Below are 13,312 nucleotides of genomic sequence, written 5' to 3'. Positions count from 1 at the left end.
TCCCACGGGCCACACAAAACCAGTTGCCCAGTTTGGCCTCTGCAAGGTCAGGGACAGCTCTGGACCTGCTGGCACCCAGGGGACAGGACCCTGCAAAGCTGCCATCAGCATCCCAGGGTGTTTGTTCTGTGCTCTGTGCCAGCTGGCTTGGAGGATTTTTCTTATTTTTCTTATTTTTCTTATTTTTCTTATTTTTCGCATCTCCTGGACGCATGCAGAGTAGCAGAAAGGAGTATCTGAAGGTTTGCCACCAGCAGAGGTGATGCGGGACGTGCCGCTGGAGCAGCCAGCCCTGTCCTATCCCTGCAGGCCAGGAGCAAACCCACCTGGTACCCACACCTTTGAACATCAAACTGCCCAACTCCTGTAAGCAAATATTTATTTTAAGAAATAACTTTTCCCTGTGTTACAGTAGCTTAGAGATATTCCCCATCCCACTGCAAGGTGCCACATCTTCACAGCTCCATCTGAGCTGGAGGGGAAGCAGCAGGATGGGCTGCAGCAATTTTTTTTCTCCATAGCCTGCAGTGATCGTTAATATTCATTAGGTCCCTCTCGCAGAGGTTATCAAAACAGCCTTGCTGCCAGCTGCCAGCTCTTGCTCTTGTGCGGGGCTGTTTCCCCAGGGCCTCCTGGGAAAATGCTTTTAAATGGCTTTTCAGAATTTCTCAGACTTTCAGTTAATTTCCACAGTTGTGAATTTATATTGCATGCTTAGAAAAACATTGTTACTAAATCAGGCTGGATTTATAGCTCGTGTCACTGTTAATGTGACCAGGATTTAAAGCGCATTCTTCAGATAACATGAATGAAAGGCTAATATATGTGATTTCAACAAAAAATTTAACAGGCAAAATATAATTTAGCAGGACCCAGGTGTATGTGTGACAGCTCGTTCTGGTGATGAACTGCCTTTCTGCAGGACCTTGGTACTGCAAATATTTACACCCATGCTCAGCTGGAAGCCTGTGGATCCTCCGAGCCCCGTGGAGAAGCTGGGAGGGTATTTCTTTCTGACAGTGATGTCCTGCTAGGGTATTTTTTGGGGGGGAGGGCGTGGGATTTTGCATCTGGCTTCGCTGAAGATGGCTGAGCTCAGGCCTCCCTCCGAACAGAGACACACAGCAAGCCGTCATGTCTCTAACGCCAGAATTCGCAGAGCTTTTCCGGGAGGTTTCTGATTCCTTTGCCAATATGGAAATTCATTCCTATAAATTTGTCTCCCGACTGACAGAAAATACCCTGCAAACACCGGCAGCTGAGGCACTGTATTTAAATTGACACCTGAAAGATTTAACCCTGTTTTTTGTACTGCCTGGAAGGGCAGACTGCGGAGAGAGGGCGTTCGTAGTTTTACACCAGGGGATGGTGACAAGGTGGTGTCGCCCAGCCCTCGGCGTGGCAGAGGAACGTGGGCCAAATCTGGCCCTGAGGGGTGCGGAAAGAGTCCCTGATCCACACGAGGGCTTCCCCCAGGGCCGAAGAAAGGGTTGGCGGGGCCATGGCGGAGAGGGGATGGTGACGCTGATGCCTGAGCCGCCTTGCATCAACCCCTGAACCAGGTGCAAACCGTCAAGGGGCAGAAGTGGGGACACTGAGGGACACCCTGAGGGGCTGGAAAGGCTGGGATGGCCGCTGCGCAAAGCCAGGCGCCCCGCTGCTCCGGGGGCGGGCCCGGCGGGGGACAGCGAGCCGTGCCCGGTGGCCTGCGTGGGCCTGGGAGCGGCTGCCTGCGGGGAGCCCGTCCCGGGGAGCCCAGCCCGGGGACCCCAGCCCGGGGACCCCGTCCCGGGGAGCCGCGGGCGCAGCGGGGTCCCGGTGCCGCGCGCTGCCGCCAGGGGTCGCCGTGGCGCCGCTCGGTGCGCGCGGCGGGAGCGTGCGGGGCGCGGGCGGCGGTGGGAGCGATCGCCAGGAGCCGGAGGCGAGGGGGGAAATGTGAATTTATTTCCACGTGGCTTTCTTTTCTGAATAAAGCCAGGGGAAAGACGGCTGCTGCCTCCTCCTGCTGCTCCCCGCCTCCGTGGCTCGCTCGGCGGGGGTAAGCCCCGCCAGGGACCGCCGAGCACTGAAAACGAGCTCCCCGGGGTGCCCCTGCCCTGCGCCCGGTGCTCGCCCGCAGCGGATGCTCCATCGCTGGGCGGCCGAGTGCGGCCTGGGGCTCTGAGCTGCTCCCCACAACCCTGCCAGACCCCAAGGGGCCCACGGAGCCGCCTGGCTTGGACCGGCTGCTGGTTTCAGCAGTCCCACGCTGGTAGGCTCGGGTTTTTCTGCCTTCGATGTTGCTGTCGGTGCTACCGGCCCCGCTGCGCGATGGCACAACGCAGCGTTCCTCGGGGCTGCGGCTCACCTGCCTGCTGCACGCCTGCCTGTGGCCGCTCATCTGCACATGCGTCCGCCTGCACGCCCGGACACGGGATGCAGACGGGTCCCAGCCCGAACCCCGCCAGCGATGGCTTTGCTGCCTGCTCCCGCTCGCCCGCTGCCGCGTGGCGGGGAGGCAGTGGGAGCTGTGGAGGGTGTTCAGTCTCGAGTTGCTCCTGTGTATTTGTGGATGGTTAAACTTTCAGGGAAGCAAAGGAAACGTGGATGTAAACCCAAGTGAGAGAGGCTGGGCTGCACACGGGCACTGCCGTGCCAAAGGGCTGCAGAGCTGGGGACGCTTGCTGTGACGCGGGGAGGGGACAGCCGCCGGTCCTGCTGGCCTTCTGTGCGGTTTGTTGAACGGCACATCTGAGCACGTTAGTCTGACTGGTGGTGGTTGAGATACAATTTCTCAATTTTCCCTAGTGCCGCATGTTTAATCACAGCGCATGCGGTGTTGGTCTGTGCTTGGGGATATACGGACCCCGAACGAGCAAGGTGAGTGGGCTCCTGTGGGGTTTCGTGTCCTCGTTGCTGCCAGTACCTAAAAGGAGGTACGCAGAGCTTCGCTCAGGGCCAAAGGGTCTCTCACCCTGTGGCACAGAGAGGTGTTGGGGTCCTTGGGGGTTAATGGGGAGCAGTGCCAAGGCCAGGAAGAAGACACAAGCCCTGGTGAGGTGAGTCCAAGGTGCAAACGGACAAACCTAGCCAGTGGAGATGATGGAGGTTATGGAGTAATGGCAGTCCTGCCTTGGGCTGCAGCTGTGGGTTGCTGGGACTCACTCCCCCAGGACAGCAAAACCCACGTTCGGATGGGTTTCCACAGGGCAAGGGGCAGCCCTGGCTCCATCCTGGGTGCTGGGCAGCAGGGACCTCCCGTGAGGCTGGGGAGGGGGTCTCTTTGGGGTGATGCAGACCTCAGGTCTGCAGAAAGCCAGGATGCCTCCAGCATCCTGCACTGGAGAAGGGCTTTCTGAGGACCCAGACCTGAGGGATCAGGGGGAGTCTCAGCAGTTTTTGTTCAGCTGGACCCTGTCTGCTCTGTGTTCTCACCCAGCCAGGGCTGCTGCGGAGGAAACAGAGTTTTCAGCTTCTGAAGAGCCTCTTTGTTTCTCTCCCAGCTGTGATCTGAGACCTGGCTTGCATGAGACAAAGTCTCCCTAGGCCGTATCAGATTCCCAGTGTAGAACTCTAGTTTGATCATAAATAAAGCTCAAGAAGCCCCATTCATCAAAAGAGAAACTTTGTTCTGGCTGCAGAATACGTGGAGGCTCCTGCGGGCTGGAACACGTTAAAAACCACTTTGCAGTTGGGACAGCTGGGTAGCGATCCCGCGGGAGGGGGAATCTAAAGATGCAAACTGTGAAACGTTTTAGGATGTGTTTACAATATTGTCGTGAATGAGTGGTCAGGTCGCTTAAACAATCACTCAAAGGTTTTGCAAGGAAAAGATTTTACTGAAAATTTAGAAAATATGATTTTACAAAGTCTGTTGGCAAGGTGCACTCAGTTACTTATTAAATGAATGGAATACAAAATCAAAGGAGGTTTTTGAGTAGAAAATGATTTATACAGAGTGGAAGAAAAGTGTCAGGGAATAGGGAGACTCCCCCACTGAGTCACCAGGTTCAGACTGGACCCCTGTGCTTGCTAAACTCCTCTCAGAGAGGAGCCTAGGTGCGGCTGCATCCAGAACCAGCCTTAGACCACAGTGGTTTATGTCTAAGGAATACGTTTAGCAGCAATTCAGGTTGTGTTCACAGTTTAAAGAGAGAAAGAATAACAGGGATTTAGCAGCTATTAATCACTGGTTAACTTAGCATTTAGAGAGTGAAGAGAAAGAATTTGCTATTACAATCACAGTAATAGAATATTCTGTTTTGAATTGATTCACGCACACACACGCACTCATTAGAATTCCTCTTGAGTTCAGTGAAATACTTACTTCGAATCAAATGATTTCTCAACGGGCAAAGGTGGAGTCTGGAGGAGATCAGCCCAAATAGTTTGCGAGTTACTCTGAGCAGCAGAGGGAGTTACTGGCCGCACCTGCTGCGGACCAGAAGAGCTCAATGGGCCTTCCTTGGTACCGCTGTTTATAAGGTCTCAGGGTGATTGACTTTAGGCATCGGTGATTTTCCATCCTGGTCACAATCCACATGATGCAAGCCTGATATTTAGACAGCAGCTATACAATTCTAGTACTACCCGGCATGTACAGTTCTGACACTTACGGGCGGCTGTGACGCCAGGCAGCAGAGCTTCAAGGTGCGGTCGGGGAGTGCCTGATCGGCCCAGCTCACCGCTCTCGCACAAAGACAGGGAAGGTGCCAAGTTGTCCTGATTCAAAGGCAAGAGAAAGGGCCAGTCACGCCAGCTCACTGTTCTTGCAGTGCAAGCAAGAATACAATGTTGGCTGCTTCTGGGATCGCCAGGTGTGAGGGGTGGTTGCACCATCACAAATGTTGTCTAATGAACGTATGGAATATGCACAGACTGTGTGGCTTTACGAGCTTTGGCTGCCTCCCGGCCCCTCTCAGACGTCGTGAGCTGAGCGCAGATGCTGTCTGTCTGCTTTGGGTCGTGCAGAGGTGCGTCCCAGCTCTCCGCGGAGGAGCATCCTTTGCATTAAGACATCTCTCTGCCAGTCAAATGCTCGGCCTCTCTGCAGTAGCATCTCCAGACTGACAGCCCGAGGCTGCAGCCACTGCAGCAGCCGCTCTCTGGCCATATCTCTTATCTTCAAATGCCAGGTAAAGGATTATAGTCAAAGTTGCAAATAAGGACAAAGATTTTCACTAAAACTTAGTTGTAAATACATATTTTTCACAATTGAACATATCTATTATTGCTTTCCTGGAGTGTGATTTATTCCTTTGTGCATGGCTGCTTTCTGAAAGCCAAGAAGGAGTAGGCACTTATGTAGGACTAAAGCATGAGGCCAGAGACTTAAACTGATTTCAGTCTTCACATGAACCGTCACTGCTGTCAGCCAGACAGTGGCATTTCTATAAAAATCCCAATGTAAATATTTGTTCTAAATCAGGCTCTTTGCTCTTGCCTTGAGTATAACTGAGGGAGCTTATGAAATGCTGTATCGTTTCAAGATTAATTGCTACTGAAAGCTGGAGGATTTGTTGTCTGCCCTTCATGCACCCCCCTGGGATAATCTCCTCTCAATTTAGTTTCTTTCTTCAAATTCTTTCTCCCCAGACAGTGAGTTTTGCAAGGGCCAAACTGTTTTCCTCCCCTAAAAGCATATCTATTTTGCTAGCCCTCGCTGCTCCATCAGCAGACAAACCAGAGGATGTTGATGAAGGGAGATGAATATTTGCCTCTACAAACAGTTGGATTATTCCCACTTTTCAGATGCCATCTGTGTGACAGGGTTTGGTTTGTACTAAATACAGCCTGTGGGCTGAGCTGAGAAAACAGATTGCTGCACCACTGAGTTAAATAGTTATTGTTGAAGTCTGGTTCATCAGAGAAATTTAGGCTGGCGTGGAGGGTTGTTTTTGGGGGAAGATGCAGCTCACTTCCATGTCAGGATGCTGAAATCAGATTTTAATTTAAGTTTTGCTCACACTCTCTGTTGGCAGCTCTGTCACCTGGGATCCGCAGGACTTCTCACCCGCAGTTTGGAGGCAGGCAGGGGTGGGAACCCCCAGCGCTCTCGTCCTTCTGCTCCTGGCTGGGTTGGTGTGGAAAAGGGGCTCTCGCTGCCTGCCACTCTTGTATTTTCTTTCTGCCTTTCCCCAAGCCCTCGATGCTGTGAGCAGTTTCAAACACAGACCGAGCAAACACTCTGAAGTTCAGCAACATTTTACATCGTTGCAGATCACCAGGCACAGCCCTGTGTCCCGCTGGTTGCAGCTCTGAAGCATACACACACGGACACATGCATGGTGCAGAACGGTCCTTTTAATCCTTCTGTCCCTGCGGAGGAACGGCAGAGCTCCAGAGCCTGCGTGAACGCGTGGAGATCCCTCCCCTTCAGGTGCTACAGATAAAGCACAGAAAGTATGTTCTGCTTGCAGCAGCTCCTTATATTTGTGATCGGTACAGTAAGTATAGTATGCTGCTTCTAGCTGATTTATTTTTGCATACAATGAGGAAAATAACCTGAAGGTTTAATTTGCCTTTATACCCAAAGTATTTGGGCTTAAAATATTTGGGTTTTTTTTCCACTAAGTATTGCACTTGCTGTGAGTGTATCTACACCAGCCTTCTACAAGATCTGTTGGCATCTGTGTATTTCAACGCCACGTGAGAGGACTCGGCACACTCATGAGCTCGAGCGGCGACTCTTGCTTGGTCTCCTCTTCTTTGAAAACTGGGATTTCAGCCAACTGAAGAAGCCGCCTTTTGCTTTTAACTCAAACTCTACAGGAAAGTGGTCACTGACGCCCAGCGCCTGCAAGACAACAGCACAGAGGGATTGGGAGCCGGCCGCCCGTGCTCTTCCCAAGCCCTGCCCCAGGGGTTTCACGGCGGCGGTGGGGAGGTGGGTGTGCAGTGGTGGAGGTGGGGAGGTGCAATGCGAGCATTGCATCGCTTTGGGAGGATGCAGCCCTTTTATGGACAAGGCCATGTTCAAAACTGCCTGGATACCGTTGGCTTTGTGCTCCTGTGTTAGCACTTGCCCTGCTGCCGCAGAGGCCATGCTGTGCCTACCTGCTCCTCGGTCATCTGAAATTCCTGCTGGAAGTCAAAGATGTTGACAGAGTGTGGCACAACGGCCTGGACGAGCTTCTGCCCACTGACCACAATCCTGCAAGGAGCAAGGGACAGGGTGCTGTTACGGGGTGCCTGACCAGCGGCAGCCGTGCTGCACGAAGCTGGTGGCCAGAGAGGTGGCCTTGATGAGGTCATATCTAAGTACGGTTTGTCCTTCTCCATGGGCTGCCTACTTAGAGATGCCAGCACGTGCTTTCTCCTGAGTTGGGCTGATTGCTTTCCTTGGGAGCGAGACACCGAAATACCTTGGTGTGTATTGGCCTTGGAAGCCAATGTTAAATGACTTGTATCTAAACCCACCCCAGCAGTGCTGCAAAGTTCAAAGCCATACTTTGGACACAAAAATCATAGGACACGGGTGACTGGAGTCTCAGTGAAGTCCTGATTTGATCCAGAAGCTGGTTCTGCAAGAGGTTTAAGTCTTGACTTGCTCTGGGCTCTAATAAGCTGAAGTATTTATTGTCCGTGCTGAGGGAACTGCAGGTAGCAGCAGGACATGCACCCTGCTCGGGGAAGGCGAGGTGTCCCACCTCCTGAGCAGAGCCAGGCTTTGCATTTATCAATCCGAATTACGAATGCAAGAGCAAAAACCATGGTGCAAAGCCAGCACGGAGGAGGCAGCAGTGCCTTCCGCCTGGGTGTCCGCAGGGCTCTGCAGGTGAGAAGTGCTGCGTCATTACCTGTCATTTATCTCCACCTAAGCCACAGCAACGGCTGATTCTTGCATGAAATCTTGCCCTTTCTACAAAGCTGCTTGCCAACAAGCCTGCGGGGTGGAGTGCTTTGTGCTCCTGACTAGGGGTATTCAGATCTCATTTCCCCCTGGAAGCTGTTCTGTCTCTGAAGGCCTCATGCACATTTGCTTTATCTTACAGTCACTGACACCTTTCCATATGTTTTTTTCCTCAGAAAGTCATAAACAGGGAACGGTTTGGCAGCAAACCCTTTACCTGTCATATGGGCAGCTTGTGCTTCTCTTCACTGTTGTGTCATTTTTGTCTCCAATTAGCCAGACAAATTCAGAGTAAGTCCTCAGCCTGATGTTCTTCCACTGCTTTTGGGGAACATAGCTACATCCAGCATTAAAGTCCCCCATGAAGATGAAGTTCTGGAAGGCAGGAGGTTTTTCAAAAATAATCATAAAGACAGCTCTTCAAAAGAAGACTAGCAAGGACTTCTAGGGTCAACAGATGTTCCCAAGAGCCCATACAGCTCAGACAGTGAGCGCTCATTGAGTGTAGTGGGGCTTCTCCTTTCTGCTGGGTGCACCGCCGAGGCGTGCTGATAAAACAGCAGTTTTATCAGGAGATCAAGTTTACCAATTAAAATGTGGAGAACCTGATGAAAATACATCCAAGAGATACTCAAAATCCGGGGTTTGTTATCAACGGTTTTAAGGTCACCAGGCCATGAATAGCGAATAGCGTGCCAGGTGACTCAGTACCACAGCCGCTGTTAGTAACGTCGATGTCTCAACTAACCTCAGTTTTCCAGCGCTGTTTCATATCTAAATACACATCATAGAGCTCATCAATCTCCCGCACTGCTGTCTCCGGTGCGGTGTGTAGAGGGATTATAGCAAACTCCTTGACGGCTTAGAAACAAGGCAAAAAACCAGGAGAAAACGTAATGGGTAAACACACACTGAATCACAAAGAAACAGAGGTTGACTTGGAAGCAAAGAGGTTTTTCTGAAGAAGAAACAGCTTCTGTTCTGGCTGTGGATCAGAGGCGTTTGCTGTGTAATAGCACAGTGCTCCCCAGCAGCTGCCCGCAGGCTGCGACACGGTGAGGTGCTGTGGCAGGGCAAGGCAAACCCTGCTCCAACACCCATGGCAAGAACTGCTCCCAGGGCCGTGCCAGTGGCATGGAGCCCATCCACCAAACCACCGCCTGCTTTCCTGGGTGTGCACCGAGCTGCGGGCCATGCCGGAGGCAGCGGCCCCAAAGGCAAACGCTGCTCCTGCAAGGAAATGCAGCGTGGGGTCAGGCTGCGGCCTCTTTTGCCCACCCCGCCCCACGCTCAGGTCCAGCCGGTGCTGTCTGGCTCTGTGAGACCCGCCACTGGGAGAATAATTTGTTTCTGAAACATCTCACTGGTTTTTGGAGACCGGAACCAGATGGCAAAGGGCTCTCTGGAGAAGGCATCCTCGTCCCCAGGCTGGGTGTCAGGGTACTGGTAGGTTTGTTTCACCGACACCAGATGTTGCCTGCAGCAGAATAAAGAGGATGGGGGATGCCATGCTCGTGGCTCGCTGGGATGTGCCTAGCATGGACCCCATACTCGGACGCGGGGCAAACACAGCCAGGCTGGTGGCTGCGCCTGCCCGGGGTGATCCCCAGCCCCAGGCACAGCCCATCCCGCCCGCGCAGCCTGCACCTCTCCAGCTCCCTGAGAGCAAAGCCGTGGCCGTGTCCAGCCCGTCTCCGCAGGGCTGCGGCGCGGGAGGGCAGGGCAGGGGCTGCCTGGTCGGCGAGGGCAGCTCGCTCACCTGAAGAGGAAGGCGTACTGCTCCTTGTAGCTCTTCCTGCCCAGCCTCTCGCTGACCACGCAGCTGTACTCCTCCTGCGGCCCCTCCAGCTGACTGGAAGGAAAGTCATTTTCCCGAGTTTATTTCTGCATTCACAAAGGGCAAAGGAGGAGGTAATTCTGCCCGTGCCCAAGGTAGGGGATGTTGCCGGCCTGATCTCAGAGGTGGGTGGCAGAGGCAAAAACCCTTCTCAGGACCTGTGGTCTGGACCTGTGCTCTGTCACTGCATCTGATTCTACATCCTCCCTGCTTATTGCAGCCTCTGTCTCTCTCTCAGCTGATTCTCACGTCCTGGCTCCGGACTGCCAGCCCAGGCAGGCAATCCCCAGTCTGAAGCAATTCCCCACCCTGCAGCAGGGCAGCTCCCTGCCGCAGCCCCGCGCTAGCCAGGCGAGGGCCTGTCCCTCCCTTTTCTTTTGAGAATTAGTCTTTAACAATTTGAACCCAACTTGGTTATTTTGATTTAAAAATACATGTCCCACAGCGGTCTGGAGCTGGCTCTGCTCCTGGCCCTCAGCGAGGCTGCCAGAGCCTGGTCCTTCCTCAGCGGCTGTGGTGGAGCCCAGACCCTGAGCTTTCACCCCAGGAAGGCAGCGCTGAGCAGAGCACGGGCGCTTGCCAAGCATCTTTCCCAACATTTGCCTGCTTGCCCATGACCACCCTACCTGGTGAGCTTCTCCACCAGGAGAGGACAAACCTGGTTCTTGTTCTCCTTTATTTCCATCAGCAACATGATGTCACAGCGAGAAATGATCTGCAAGGGGAAGGAGCAGAAGCAAGTTTGCACGCAGTGGGTTTTGGAGGATGAGAAAGCGATTGGAAAGAAGTGGTTACTGGTGCGGGGGAAGTCCTTTGTGGAAGAAGCAGCTCCCACCCTGAGGTCATGGGAGGGGGGCAGCGGCTGGAGCAAAGTCCTTCTGCTTTCAGACCTGCCTCACGCCCGCATGGGACCTGGGAGAGGGAACTGGAGAGCAGAGCAGTTTCGGGTTTGTTGAAAAACTTTTGCTCCTGCCCCTGAGGAGGAAGTGTGGAGGGGATGGGGCAGTGAGAGCCGCTGCTGGGAGCCCGCTCTGCCCCGCCACTGCTGGGGTGCTGCCCCTGGCCCCCCCACCTGCGGTCAGTCCTGCTTTTCTCTCCCCCCGGCCCCTCGCCGTGTGGGTTTTCTTCTCTGCTTCGGACCAGTGCTGCACACAGGCATCCCAGCTCACTCAGTGCCCAGATGGATGTGGCAGGAGGATCTGGGGGGCATCGAGGGGAGCCTGTTTGCACCTATCATCAATCCACTGCAACGGTTTCTGTCCTTTTTCTGGTGTATATGCCCCAGAGGTCCTATGGCTATGCCGTGCCCTCCGACAGCTGCGTGCGCTGTCAGCATTTGTCTGTCCCAGTCGTCTGTTGCAGACCCCTCTGAAACTGCCCATAGAGCCCAAAGTGACCCCCGGTCTGATAGCAGGGTCCTGGCGTCCGTGGGCTGCAGCACCGCAGAGGAGCTGTGGGGTGCTGGGGAGCGGAGGGGAGGCTGCCCCAGCCCAGCTCATCTCCCATGCCCGGTGCTGGGATTCCCTGCGGGAAAGCCCAGCTCACCCCGCAGCCTGGCTTCCTTCTGCCTCCAGTTTTGTCACTCTTTGAACTTTGTGAGTGATATTAATGGAAAAAAGCCTCTTTTTGCCTCCTGAAACTGGTAAGAAATTAACATAATGCCCATAATTTAGTACATATTGCCCATAGTGTTGACAGCATAGGAAGAACAACCAGCAATGCAGACCCCAGAAAATCCCTCTTCTCCGGCTGTTTGCAACCAAAGGATTAAAGCCCAGGTAAACGGTGTCGTTCCTCGCTGCTGCGTTCGGCACGCGCAGCCATCCCGCCGACACCGAGCACCGCGTCCTCCGTTACCGTGGCATCTCGGAGGGGACTTGCAAAAGCTGTAATTCCACAACATGGTTCTTTTAGAAAGCTGAGTTATCCTCAGCTGCTGCAAAGGAAGCCTGCTGGTGAGGGTTTATTTACATAAATTAGCAATCAGGCTTTTCAATTTTGTACCACACCCTAATACGATACTCTCTGCTGTCCTGAGAATATGTTTAATTAGACAAGAACATTTCAGAATAATGAGCACATAACCAAAGTAAATAATGCATCACAAAACAAAGCTCTGTGGATTCAAAGTGAAAATTATTTTTACTGTGCACAGAGGTTTTCCTCCTTTCCTAACTCAATTTCCAAATGAAACAGCAAATGTTTCTGTTATATTCCCATGCACGCTAAGAGAACAGCAAACACCCTATTCAACCACAGACTGATTTTTACTTTAAGAGTATAAAATTATTTAAATTATTAACTCTTTTTTTGTTTTTTTACTTGAAATTCAACTGTGAAAAATGAATAAAGTACAAGATAATATAGCTAAGAAATCCTTGGAGAGCTCAATGTCTGTCTCCTCCAGGCAAGCAAACGTACCTTTACCAAGGCATCGATGACTTCAGGTCTGGCTATTTTTGTTTCTCCAAAAGACCTCACATTGAAGGAGCAGATTTTTAGGCTCAGAGATGGGTTCAAATTGAAGATTGAAAGCAAGATGAAGGGCAACATCTTCAGGGGCTTGGACAAAATGAGTTGTTGAGAGTGTGGCTATATATGTGTATGTGTGTGTGTGTGTGTGTGTGTGTGCATCCGTCCCTCTGTGGTCAGTCAGGAGGTCCAACTGAGCAGTCAGCTGTGTCAATAAGGAACATGAACAGGAATCGCTGTTTCCTCCTTTCCCTCACTTCCATCTCCCAGCACCAAGCAGCATGGAGAGTTTGAACTTCTGCCCTGGGGGAAAGCCGGCTTTTCTGGGCCAACTTTTCTGTTCTGGAGAAGCAACTGCTCTGCAGCATCCCTCCCCGCAGGGAGGCACCAGCTGTGGGTTGCCTGCCATGCCTGGGTACCAGCTGGCACCACCCCAGGCAGTGACTGGGCTACCTGGACCACCCCAGGTGGGAGGTCACGAGCCTGCAGGAGCAGGAGGTGGACAGGGCAGATGGTGAAAGGGTCTGGGAAGCAGCAGTGGGGAGAAAGGGGTTTCTGGAGGGCCCTGGTGATGGGCATGAGAAACCCCAGTGAAAGGCAGTGGTGGTGGGACACCCTGGACACAAAGGTTTTGACCATGTCCATGTTTTGTTCTGCTTTTGCCTTGGTCAGAAAGTCACGCCGGGAGGAAGTGACAAACAATGCAGTGCTCCAGGCCATGCGTTTTTACCCGCTTCTCCCTTCACCCAGAGCTGTGCTGTGCCCTGCTGCGGGACGGCTGCTGCGAGACGGCCGCATTTGTTTGCCCGCAGTTCGCAGGGCTCGCTGGCTCAGCCGCCGCAGCGCAGCCTTCGGAAGGAACGTGGTGCCCCCAGCCCTGCCCCCAGACTCCCGGCCACGTGTCCCCAGCACAGCGGTCTCGGGCTGGTGACCCAGAATGTGTGCACGTGGGTCTGGCTCGTGCCGTGTGGCAGGAGGAGACACACGAGTTTGGCCAAAATGGCACTCGAGCGAGGGTGCTGCAGCTGGGGCGGCTTTTGCAGGGAAACCGTTCCCCTGGCCTCCCTCCCTCCTGCGCCGTGTGCCGGCCCTCAGCTGGAGATGCATTTTTGACCCCCTGAACAGGTAGAATGGTGGTAGGTGTAACAACAAGTCAGGCTAAATGGCTTCTT

The 13,312-nt window shown here is 53.2% G+C and overlaps 1 protein-coding gene across 1 annotated transcript; it reads right to left on the bottom strand.

Moving 5' to 3' along the window:
• Nucleotides 1–6,382: 6,382 nt before the first annotated feature.
• Nucleotides 6,383–12,281, bottom strand: DNASE1L3 (deoxyribonuclease 1L3). Its single transcript, XM_075433019.1, has 8 exons — nt 12,090–12,281; nt 10,295–10,383; nt 9,591–9,683; nt 9,196–9,308; nt 8,580–8,692; nt 8,049–8,206; nt 7,036–7,132; nt 6,383–6,775 (listed from the first exon to the last, which is right to left on the bottom strand). Exons 1-8 carry the CDS (start codon nt 12,219–12,221, stop codon nt 6,647–6,649), a joined length of 924 nt encoding a protein of 307 aa, XP_075289134.1. The 5' UTR covers nt 12,222–12,281; the 3' UTR covers nt 6,383–6,646.
• Nucleotides 12,282–13,312: the final 1,031 nt, after the last annotated feature.

Source organism: Opisthocomus hoazin, chromosome 11 (assembly GCF_030867145.1).
Source record: "Opisthocomus hoazin isolate bOpiHoa1 chromosome 11, bOpiHoa1.hap1, whole genome shotgun sequence".
Classification (NCBI taxonomy): domain Eukaryota; kingdom Metazoa; phylum Chordata; class Aves; order Opisthocomiformes; family Opisthocomidae; genus Opisthocomus; species Opisthocomus hoazin.
The sequence above is the reverse complement of the archived record's forward strand: the minus strand, read 5'-3'. Positions and strand labels throughout refer to the sequence as shown.